Source organism: Somniosus microcephalus, chromosome 22 (genome assembly GCF_052327205.1).
Source record: "Somniosus microcephalus isolate GS21.2 chromosome 22, FLI_Smic_1.0, whole genome shotgun sequence".
Lineage (NCBI taxonomy): Eukaryota > Metazoa > Chordata > Chondrichthyes > Squaliformes > Somniosidae > Somniosus > Somniosus microcephalus.
Genome location: NC_141008.1, coordinates 66,836,705 through 66,848,848, shown reverse-complemented (window position 1 = coordinate 66,848,848; position 12,144 = coordinate 66,836,705). Strand labels below are relative to the sequence as shown.

General features: G+C 41.3%; 1 protein-coding gene across 13 annotated transcripts in view; it reads right to left on the bottom strand.

The window, feature by feature from the left end:
• myo18ab (myosin XVIIIA b) overlaps window positions 1–12,144 on the bottom strand; it is a 256,934-nt gene that overhangs the window by 120,351 nt on the left and 124,439 nt on the right. For all 13 annotated transcript variants that reach the window (XM_085965003.1, XM_085965000.1, XM_085965001.1 and 10 more), the window contains 4 exons: window positions 9,068–9,180; window positions 8,011–8,187; window positions 4,400–4,610; window positions 2,096–2,238 (listed from right to left, as the gene is read on the bottom strand). In XM_085965003.1, coding sequence (XP_085821129.1) covers window positions 2,096–2,238; window positions 4,400–4,610; window positions 8,011–8,187; window positions 9,068–9,180 — 644 coding nt within the window. The remainder of the gene's footprint in view (window positions 1–2,095; window positions 2,239–4,399; window positions 4,611–8,010; window positions 8,188–9,067; window positions 9,181–12,144) is intronic.

Below are 12,144 nucleotides of genomic sequence, written 5' to 3'. Positions count from 1 at the left end.
TTTTCAATGTTTTTTTCATGACTGGAACGATGGGTGTTGCCCATTCGCTCCAATCTATTTTGGATAATACGCCTGCCTTTTCCAAATTCTTCAGCTCTGCCTCGACTGCTGGACGTATTGCGTATGGCACCGGTCTTGCCTTAAAAATTTTTGGAATTGCTGTATCTTCCACTTTTATTGAGGCGGTGATGCCTTTCAAGGTTCCTAGTTTCTCTTGAAACACTTCTTTGGCGTTGGCCAAGATGTCTTTTAATCGTTCAGGTATGATGTCATCATTGTTTTTTCCCTTACTGGTCACCGTCAGTGCCTGAATGGAGTGCCAGTCTAAACGTATCTTCCTTATCCATTCACGTCCCAACAACGGTGGACCACCATCTTGTAGAATGTATAAATACAACTTTTGTATTTCTTTGCCGTTGTATACCACAGGCACCCTTATTTTTCCTTTGGGGTAGACTTTCTGCCCCGTATATGTTTAAGATAATGGATGTGTCTTTTAGAGGTATATGCGAAAATAGCCTCTCGTAATCTCGTCGATTTATTACGGTTAGAGCTGATCCTGTATCTAGCTCCATTTTAACTGGGGACCCTGCTATTGTGAGGGTAACCCAAATGGTTTGGTAATCCTCTTTGGCAAGTACATTATGTAATTTGAGACAGCTTAGTCTCTTGTTTCCGGAGTCGCTATCGCTATTCTGGTCTTCGGAGCTATTGTCCGTCATCATTTGTACCTTCCTGTACTTTTCTTTATTGATTTTTTGTTTTCTGTCAGTGGATTTATTTTGTCCAGATTGGCATACCCGTGCAATGTGTCCAATCTTACCACATTGCCTGCATGCTTTGCCCTTGAACCAGCAGTCCCTCTGGTTATGGGTGGATCTGCCGCAGCGATAACATCTTCCGAACTCCTGTGTCATTTTATGGGTGCCGAAGTCCTGTGTCTCTTGTTGTATCTCTGCAGCTCCTTTTGCTGCTGCTTCGTATGATACAGCCATACTGAAAGCTTTGTCCAATGTTAAATCTTTTTCAGAAAGCAGTCTTTTTTGTGTTCCTTCACTTAAGAGACCGCAAACAAATTTGTCTCGAAGATAATCCGATAGTCCTGCTCCGAATTGGCAGTACTTTGATAGCTTTCTTAATTCGGTTAGGTAATCAGCGTTACTTTCATTCTTGTGTTGATTTCTCTTGAAGAACTTGAATCGTTCCGCTATCAGCAGCGGTGTTGGGTTTAAATGCTCCTGCAGGGTATCAACAATTTCTTTAAAAGTCTTGTCCTTTGGTTTGGCTGGAGTGATTAAATTTCGTAACAGCCCGTATGTCTTCGCGCCCATTAAGTTCAGAAGTATTGAAGCTTTTTTTTCATCTGTTATTCCATTTGCAGTGCAATAAACCTCTACTCTTTCCACGTATGTGGTCCAATCTTCTATTTCGCCATCAAAAGCCTCAATATTACCAGATTTAGGCATTTCAGAAAAGATATGGCGCTTCCCGCGCCTTCCCGCCGCTGCTACCGATAACAACGCTGTTTTACTGTGGTTTCCGTTTATTCACTGTTGGAGACTCGTTCCCGACGGAGGTCTAAACGCTGACCTGCTTGCCGCGCCGGCCGTCTCTCGAGTGCACCCTCCCAGTCCGTTATTGCTTGCCTCCGATTTCGCTGCCTGTCTCAGCTGTAGAGCCCGCCGCTGGAGCTCCAGCCTGACGCCCAGGAAGGATTAGCACAGTACCTGTCACCAGCTTGGCCAGCTGGTGAAACCACAGTTTCTCTTACTTCCTTGAGTCTTCTGGACGCTGGAGGAATCGATGTCCTTGAGGTGCTGCCGAATTGCAGGTAAGTCCGTTTCCACTTCGTCGCCACTGTAGTGTCCGTGTGTAGATAAAGACACTGAAGACAGGAGTTGGTTCATAGGTATTTACTAAGCAAGTCTGGGGGGGGTTTCTAAAGGATATACACAATACACAGGCTTATATAGCCCAAGTGGCAATTACCGGCATTACGCACACCTGGGGCTCTTAAAGGCACATACACCATAATTGCTCTTAAAGGCACATACACCACAACAACCATAGAACAGAAAGGTAATATATTTCTTACCTGTATAGAAGCTGAAGCCACCTGACCAGCCTGATCAAAGTCAAGTGAGACAATCTGCGAAAAATGTGTGGCATTGCTGTTCATACTAGTAGGGCTATTGCCAAAGGCTTCCAAAACAGAACATACAGCCTGCCATTTCTCCACTATACGTTTGAAAAATATAACAGAGACATTGATCAGTGGAAGTTTAAAAGGAGGAATACGTTCAATGCAACACTTAATAAAATGATGTAAATACATTTGCTACCAGGCAGGATATAGCTTCAGTTCAGTGAATAATTCCTGTCTAAAAGAAATGCAATATTTCTGATCTCCTTTCACACCTAGCACTGTTGCTATTATGCAACTTTTGAACAAGGTTTTCATGCATACTGGAATACCTTGATATATTAACATACAAGTGAATGATTTGAAAAGCATGTATTACCAATCCAGTGTCATCCAAGGCAGGGAAAAATAAGTACTGATCGAGTAGATAGCATTAACCAGCTATCATCAGCCTGCTGGTCACTCTCAAATACCAAGTTCTACATGAATGTATGGAGCCAATAAAGGATACAAGCAGGCTGCCTGTGTGCTACTAGACCAGTGGGAAGTCTGACTGAAGGTCTAAAATGCTTAGCTTCCATGGAAAGGTAAATAATTCACTAAATTGATCACATTCGAAACACAGATGAGGAAAGTGATTTGTCTTAGCTTAGCTTATCCATGCACAAAGACCCTACTTCGCCCATTATGGCATCCAATGGTTTCTTAAATAATCCTATGGGTTTTGCATCCACTGTACTAACCGAAGTCCATTGCACACGTTGACTACTTTTTGTGTGAAGAACAACTTCCTGACATCAGTCCCAATTTTGCTTTTTAACAATGTGAACCTGCGTTCCTGTGCACTTACACTCTGTTCACTTTGCAGTAGAGTTCAGAATCTACCTTGTCTATATTACTTAGTATCTTAAGAAAGAAAGAAAGAACTTGCATTATATGGGACCTTTCATGACCTCAAGACATCCCAAAGAAGTTCACTGTAATGTAGGCAAACACTAGCCAATTTGCAGACAATAAGGTCCACAACAGCAGTACGATAAATAACCAAATAATCTGTTTTTACTGATATTGATTGGGGGATAAATGTTGGCCAAACAACAGGGAGACATCCCCTGCTTGTGTTTGAATACCTCCAAGGGCTCTTTTATGTCTACCCAAGAGGGCAGATGGAAATTGGTTAAATGTCTGAAAGACAGAACCTCCAACTGCATTGAAGCGTCAGCCTGGATTATATGCTTCAGTATTTGGCGTGGGGCATAAACTCATGACCTTCTGACTCAGAAGCAAGAGTGCTCCGAGTACTCTATTGCTTGGAATCAGTCCAATTGCTCTTCTCGGAGCTTAAATGTCTCCCTTTTGTCTTGATGACTACAATTGCATGCAATATTTAGGTGTCGTCTGATCAGAGCACCATACAGTTTGAACATGACTTCCTCTGACTTGTACTCCACTGATTTGGCTATGTAGTCCAGCATTCTATTATGTTTTGTCGACTACTGCTGCACAGTGATTGAAATGTTGTGCATTGAATCTACTCCTTAAAATCATTTGCCCTTCTTAGTTTGGCATCATCTGTAAATTTGACCAGTTTACGTTTAGTTTCTGAACCCAATTTATTAATTCAAATTAGAAAGATAGGGGTCCAAACACGAATCCCTGGGCTACCCCACTTAGAACTGGCCTCCATCCAGTTATTGCTACTAACAAGTACCTGCTGCTTCATACAATTCAGACAATTTCTTATTCATTCTCAAGTTTTACCTTGCACTTCCACCACTTTAAGATCAATAAGAATAATATTTATTATTTAAGATCACGAGAAACTTGGTCACATTCTTTTTGGAATTCAAAGAAAATCATGCCAAAAGGCTTTCCACAGTGCACGCGAGAGGTCACTTCCTCGTGGAAAAAGAAGTCAAGGAGGTTGATCAGATAGCATGATCCTCCTTCTACATTCATATTGGCTGTTTATAGGTTATCATGCAGGTAATTGTGAATTTTACTCCTAATGATCAATTCCATTATTTTACATGGTATTGATGCATTACTAATATTTGTAAGCATATGGATTTGTTTTGTCCCTTTTTTTGAACATACAAAAAGGATGGGTAAAAAAACTAATTTTGGTTACATGGAGCTTCATATAACCAGAAACAAGGCTCCAGTGGATTTACATTACTAATGTTATAATATTAAGCAATAATAGGCTTTAGGCATAATAAAGATCAAACATTTGCAGATTCGTTTTTCCCCTACCAGTCACGATTTTTCCTGTGCTCCCAGCAATTGTGACCAGATACTGAACAAGGTGTTGACTGTTTGTAGTTTTCCCACTGCCACTTCTGCCCAAAAGAACAATGGATTGGTCCTGTCTGGTAGTCAGCAAATTTCGGTAGGCAGCTTGTGCAATAGCATACACATGAGGAGAGGTATCTTCTCTGCGACACCCCTTAAACATGTGCATAACCTAAAACATCAACACATAATCAGCTTTTGTACAGATTACTAAGTAAATTGCAAAAATGCTTTTAACAAGAGAAACATGGATGTATTTGCGGCATTTACGTGGCTAGAATTTCACACACAGCCATTTAATATGAAATTTAATTAAATTTCATGGTAATTTTAAAGGGATAATGACACAAGTCTGTTTATGATCCTGTACCTGTCAGTTTCTTGAACAAAACAAAATCTAATCATAGTGGTTTCAGTTTAAGCCACACTGCCCAGGTGAAGATTAGATAGCTCCAAAGCCAGTCTGAAGGCCTGGCCTCCGTTAAAGTTAATAAAAACACCACAGAACACATGTGCTCTCTTGATAGCACATATCTTGGAGTAAATGAGTAGAATAGACCCAAAATGGGAGGTCTATTGGTTTCAACTAAGCAACAAATTCAACAATACTTTCCATTAAGCACCATACACATTAGTCCTATATTGATTCTTCCCCAATCAGATCTTAGGATTTCTCTCTCCATCCTCGCCCTAACAACAAGTACTTATATAGTGCCTTTAACGTAGTAAAACGTCCCAAGGTGCTTCATAGGAATATTGCAAGACAAAAAAATTTGACACCGAGCCACATAAGGAGAAATTAGGACAGGTGACCAAAAGCTTGGTCAAAAAGGTAGGTTTTAAGGAGCGTCTTAAAGGAGGAAAGAGAGGTAGCGAGGCGGAGAGGTAGAGAGGATTAGGCAGGGAATTCCAGAGCTTAGGGCCCAGGCAACAGAAGGCACGACCACCAATGATTGAGCGATTATAATCAGGGATGCTCAAGAGGGCAGAATTAGAAGAGCGAGCCATCTCGGGGGCGGGGGGGGGGGGGGGGGGGGTTGTGGGGCTGAAGGAGATTACAGAGATAGGGAGGGACGAGGCCACGGAGGGATTTGAAAACAGGGATGAGAATTTTGCAATCGAGGCGCTGCTTAACCAGGAGCCAATGTAGATCTGCGAGCACAGGGGGTGATGGGTAAATGGGACTTGGCGCAAGTTAGGACACGGGCAGCAGGGTTTTGGATTACCTCAAGTTTACGTAGGGTGGAATGTGGGAGGCCAGCCAGGAATGCGTTGGAATAGTCAAGTCTAGAGGTAACAAAGGCAAGGATGAGGGTTTCAGCAGCAGATGAGCTGAGGCAAGGGCGGAGACGGGCAATGTTACAGAGGTAGAAATAGGCTGACTTAGTTATACCGCGGATGTGTGGTCGGAAGCTCATTTCAGGGTCAAGTATGACACCAAGGTTGCAATCAGTGTGGTTCAACCTCGTGATGTTAGGGAGAGGGATGGAGTCAGTGGCTAAGGAACGGAGTTTGTGGCAGGGACCAAAAACAATGGCTTCGGTCTTCCCAATATTTAATTGGAGAAAATTTCTGCTCATCCAGAACTGGATGTTGGACAAGCAGTCTGGCAATTTAGAGACCGTGGAGGAGTCGAGAGAAGTAGTAGAGGTAGAGCTGGGTGTCATCAGCGTACATGTGGAAACTGATGCTGTGTTTTCGGATGATGTCACCAAGGGGCAGCATGTAGATGAGAAATGGGAGGCATAGAAATTGCCTTTCCTTCTCCTTTAAATAAATTTACAAACTTCTCAGTGCAATTTATTGTTCCTAAATCAAGCTTGTGTGTTGCCATTGGATGCTTTTTAAAGTAACATGCAGCAAACTGTGGTACCCAACTTAACAGTGCCAACAATTCTAGATCATCCTGAACAGAAAATGTGTTTGCATACGTTTTTGCCCTCTTTACAAGTCAATCTTGTTTTTATTCTGTGCTCAATTCAGTGCCCAGCATGCTCTTAAGTTTCAGGAGTTGTAATATTCTCAATATACAGTAGGCACACAAGGATTTCATGGTTGCAAGTACAGCAATATGTAAGCAATATTTGGGGATTCACAAATAACCTACACACCTCAGTTTACATTTTTTATTTGAGAAACTGACAGGATACTATGGGAAGGCTCACAAATGTTTTCTTGGCCGCCTCTCTATAAAATTAATGTACCAGTAATTTGTAACCTCATTTATGCTGGAAACTAAAGCAACGCAAGTATAGTTTACTGCCAAAGCAAGGATCTGAGCTGCCCTATTTCAACAGCAGTGACTACAGGACAGCTAAATGAAGAATCGAATCACCAACTATTAAACAACTTGTTAACACAATTAAATGCCGACTTGTTAACACAATTAAATGCTGACAAAATTTATACCTCAACATATATACGTACACACACACACACAAAATGGATACAGTTTCCAAACAGCAGCAGGCCTCACTGGAAAGTTGTCGTTTAACTGCACTGGAAAGTGACTTGCCTCCTAAATCTGTGTAAAACCAATACTGATCAGATGATTTTTTGTATACGTTTTAGTAGAGTTTACACCATTTATTTTTATTTGGGATTTATTTTAATCATTAATTCTTCTTTACAAATATGGTTTCTAAGTTATTCAAAATATCAGACCAGTCTTCAAAATTGTTTTATGGACAATGAAAAAAATATAATTTTAAAAATCCATCTCCAATGTGAACATTAGATGGAAAGAGGCAGAACAAAGGCAAGTTTAATATTTTATACTTGCAGTAGGGAATCAGCATTAGAACAAGTTAAAAATTAAAATAAAATTTAGGGTTATTATTGATGTTGAGAGTAAGTTTATTAGTTTATTTTGGCATCACTGTAACATGGCATAAAATAGTCTGCACAGGGAGACTAGAGTTTTTCTACTGGTGATCTACGGCTTAGAGAATGTCAGATTCATACATTCAAACTATTTTTAATCAGTTTATAAAGTAATATGGAGTTTTGTGGCATGTGTATTTCTTTTACACATAGAGCTAGTGAAGTGATGTCCACAGTAAGAAGTACTGGGAGTGCTGAATTCCCTAAAGGCTGAGAGATTAAAAACAATTTGTATAAATTCTCAGATGGTTTAGGCCTTAGAAACACTAACAGTGAAGTATATATTTTCATGTAAAGGTATTTTTTTAAGCTAGAACAAATAATTTCCAAGTGAACAATTAGATGGCTTACCTAATGTTCAAGAGCTGCCTCTACTTTTATGCAAATACAGTACAGTACTCTTAATTCAAAGTTGCTTACTTTTTTTTCCAACAAACTGTCATTTTATTTAAATTGCTTAATTCAGTAAGTTGAAATATTTGAAAACAAAATACAACTTTGAATTAACTGTATGACTTTCATGTAGTGTTTGGGCAATTTGCTCCCCATATTAAGTATGAATAGTATTTTGTACCTGAGCTAAAATCATTTAAATTAATTGAAGGTGTCTCTGCAATCAGTGTGATACTGCAATTCAATGGTCCACAATAAATTAAAGAACATCCCACAGGAATATTCTAAAGACATACCTTCTCAGAATACATTGAAGGAGAGCTGAGGGGATTCACCACTATCATATTTGACCCTGCATATGTGTGGATTAGGTTACCTCCATAACGTTGGCGTAATGTGTGCAGAACACTGGATTCATTAAGGTACAACAAGGATGCAAGATCTTCCACTCGGTCATAGGTTGGTGGATTTGCCTGTTAAATGTAACAAGAAGTACTTAGGCAAAGAAAACAAGCCTTTATTTAGATTTTTTTGAAATAGAAGCATGGCAGCGGAGTTGTGTGTAGAGAGTGGACAAAAGAGGATTTTCAGTGGCAAACTAGCCACATAGCATGTTTCTGTCTTGACTATGTCCATGGGGAAGCACAGAAAAGCTTAGAGCTTTCCCCTTCCTCATAGGGAGGAAGTTAAAAGCAAGGTGACTCATTGCTATACTTAAGTCTCCAAACTAGGCTTTTGAGAAATCTACACATATAGCAATTCTATTTGCCTGCTAGGACTCACCCCACTTAAATAAGTCCAGAGAGTTTAGGTGCAGGTTGGCAGAGCCAAGGCTTGGGGGCCCCACCACCACTCCTACCCCCACCCCCCTCACCCATGTGTGCACAGGAGTACTCCTGGACCTTAACCCAGCTAAAACTATTCAGTGGATTGATAAGGGATGACATGAATCTTGTCATTCATGTGGAAATGACTTATGAAATAATACTGGGCGGCCTGCTGGTGGCACTGTCCAGGGAGAGTATAAATACTCGGGCATGGACCCAGCTTGCTCAGGACATTCTTTTACAGGAACTAGTGAAGGACACAACTAGATCTCCATGTTGTAAAACAGTTGATTATAGCTTTGTTTAACGCTTAGACCAAGTGCAGAGTAGTTTTCTTAAGTCAAGGGATACGATTGAGGATTACTGTATATTCAGTAGATTTAACAATTCACTCACAAAGGGAAGCAAAAAACTGTCACAAATAACACCGTAACAATACACTGAAGGGTGTTGACATTTTTCAGAATATCAATAATTAAAAATTAAAAAATGATTGTAGTCAATTGGGAAAATATACTGTACTTGCCTTCTCCACATCATCTTCATCTGCATCCAGTACTGTTCTATCATGATCCAGTTTAATTTTCACTTTACCTTCTGGGAGGTTGGAATCTCCAGCATCAGTCTTTAAATAAGCAGCTGCAACAACAGCAGATTACTTTAAAATATTAAGCACACTGAAATGTACAAAAGCATAGCTCTATATCTCATTTATACGTACTAATTCCAATGAATAGTTGTCATTTCTGCCATTCCACTTGCACACAGATATTATAATTTCATCTAAAATTCTAATTTCTTTGAGAATTGACATACGTAGGTACCAATGACATAGGTAGGACAAAGAAAGAGGCTCTGCTGAGGGAGTATGAGCAGTTAGGGGCTAAATTAAAAAGCAGAACCACAAAGGTAATAATCTCTGGATTACTACCTGAGCCACGAGCGAATTTGCATAGGGTAAATAAGATCAGAGAAATGAACGAGTGGCTCAAAGACTGGTGTGGGAGAAATGGGTTTTCATTTGTGGGGCACTGGCACCAGTACTGGGATAAGAGGGAGCTGTTCCGTTTGGACGGGCTTCACTCGAACCATGCTGGGGCTAGAGTCCTGGTGAATCGAATAACTAGGGCTGTAGAGAGGGCTTTAAACTAAATAGTGGAGGGGAGGGTCCAGGTGAGCGGGAATTTAAAAAGTCAATGAGAAATGAGAAAACAATAGAGCAGGAGATGGGGGAAATAATAACCAGAATGTGATAGGAAGGGACAGAATGTTTAAAAATAAGATTGCAACACAAAATGGGGTCAAAACAAGGAGAAATGGTAAAAATACATTAAAAGCTCTATATCTGCATGCACGCAGCAGTCGTAACAAGATAGATGAGTTGATGGCACAATTAGATACAAATGGGTATGATCTGATCGCCATTAGAGAGACGTGGTTGCAGGGTGTCCAGGGCTGGGAACTGAATATTCCAGGGTATTTGACAATTCGGAAGGATAGACAGAAAGGAAAGGGAGGTGGGGTGGTTTTGTTGGTAAAGGATGGGATCAGTGCAGTGGTGAGAAGTGATATTGGTTCAGAAGATCAAGATGTAGAATCAGTTTGGGTGGAGATAAAAAATAGTAAGGGGAAAAGTCTCTGGTGGGCGTAGTCAACAGGCCCCCGAACAGTAGCAATACTGTTGTACAGAGTATAAATCAACAAATAATGGAGGCCTGTAAAAAAAAAAAAAGGTACGGTAATAATCATGGGTGATTTTAATCTCCATATTGATTGGGCAAATCAAATTGGCCATGGTAGCCTTGAGGAGGAGTTCAGAGTGCATCCGGGATGGTTTCTGTTGTATCCGTGTGTTAATGAAGACACGGAATGCAGGAGTTGGTTTACAGGTGTTTACTGGACAAAGTCTGGAGGTGAACTAACAGATACAAGACACTATACAGGCTTATATAGCCCGAGTGGCCACTACCGGCATTACAGTACACAGGGGCTCTTAAAGGCACATACACCACAATTCCTCCCCTTTTAGATAACCAGTACATAACATTTTAAGTAATTGTTATTAACATGTGTACAAGAACAATAATCTAAACATTTGCTGCAGTTAATCAATTATAAGTCAGTCTTTCTGGAGGCTTCCTGACTCGGTCCGGATAACGCCTCGGTGGTGTAGTAGTTTTCGGTGGTGTAGTAGGTTCTTTTGGCAAGGTCGATTCGGCTTGAATGCCAGTGTCGGGTTCATCTGGTTCCAGTATCACCGGATCGGAGGTAGATACTATGGGTATCTCTACGTCATCATTAGGCGTATAGAGTGGTGGTGTAGGTTGTCCCTTTTCGGATGACTCTATGATCTGGTCAGCATGGCGCCTTATTATGCTTTCTCCAATGTCCACGGTATACATCAGTGGTCCTAGTCGTGTGCAAATAGTTCCAGGCTGCCATTTCTCGGTACGGTAGTCCCGGGCCAAAACTTGTTGACCTATCTGGAAGGTTCTAGTTGGCCTTTCATTCATGCCTTGAAATTGCCGGATCTCTACGTCCCTTCTGATGTTTGGCTTGATCAAATCCAGCCGGCATCTTAGTCTTCTATTGAAAAACATCATGGCGGGAGTTTGGTTTGTAACCATATGTGTTGCATTCCTGTAGGCAAACAAGAAGTTATCTACCTTATGCTGTAGATTAATGCCTTCATTACCCATAGCCTTTATGGCCTTCTTGAAAGTCTGGACAAACCTTTCAGCCAATCCATTGGTGGCGGGATGGTATGGGGCGGATGTATAGTGCTTAACCCCATTGTTTTTTTAAAAACTTTCTGAATTCTTCGGACACAAATTGCAGTCCATTATCAGAACAGATCTGTTCAGGCAGCCCATTCCTGGCAAATATGGTCCTTAATACTGTGATGGTTTTTTCCATGGTGGTGGAGGACATCTTTATTACCTCCGGCCACTTGGAGTGTGCATCAATCGCGATTAAGAACATTGAGTCCATAAATGGACCAGCAAAGTCGATGTGTACCCTTTGCCATGGAGATGAGGGCCACTCCCATGGATGTAGAGGGGCTTGTGGTGGGACGTTTTGGACCTTCTGGCATCCCAGGCAGCTCTTGGTCATTTCTTCGATGTCTCCATCGATACCTGGCCACCACACAAACGCTCTGGCTAGGTTCTTCATTTTCACTCCACCCAGATGCCCCTCATGAAGCTCCTTTAGCACTTTATCCTGGAGTTTGGGTGGAATCACCACTCTGGATCCACACATCAAGGTTCCTCGGCACACTGACAGCTGTTCTCTTCTTTGCGAGAATGCTGGCAACAGTGGTTCGCCATGTGCTGGCCATCCCTTCACCGTTAAATCGTAGACGAGAGAGAGAGAGAGAGAGAGAGAGAGAGTCGGGTCATTTATCGTTTCCTTTTCAATGGTAGAATTTGTTACTGGTAGACATTCCACTATGGTTGAGTGGAACATCTCCACTGGGTCCACTGTAGGTGCCTCTTCTACCGTTGGCAACGGTAGGCGCGATAAACCGTCAGCATTTCCATGCTGTTTTGATCCTTTGTATTCTATGTCATATCGGTGTGCCCCTAGGAAAAGGGACCACTT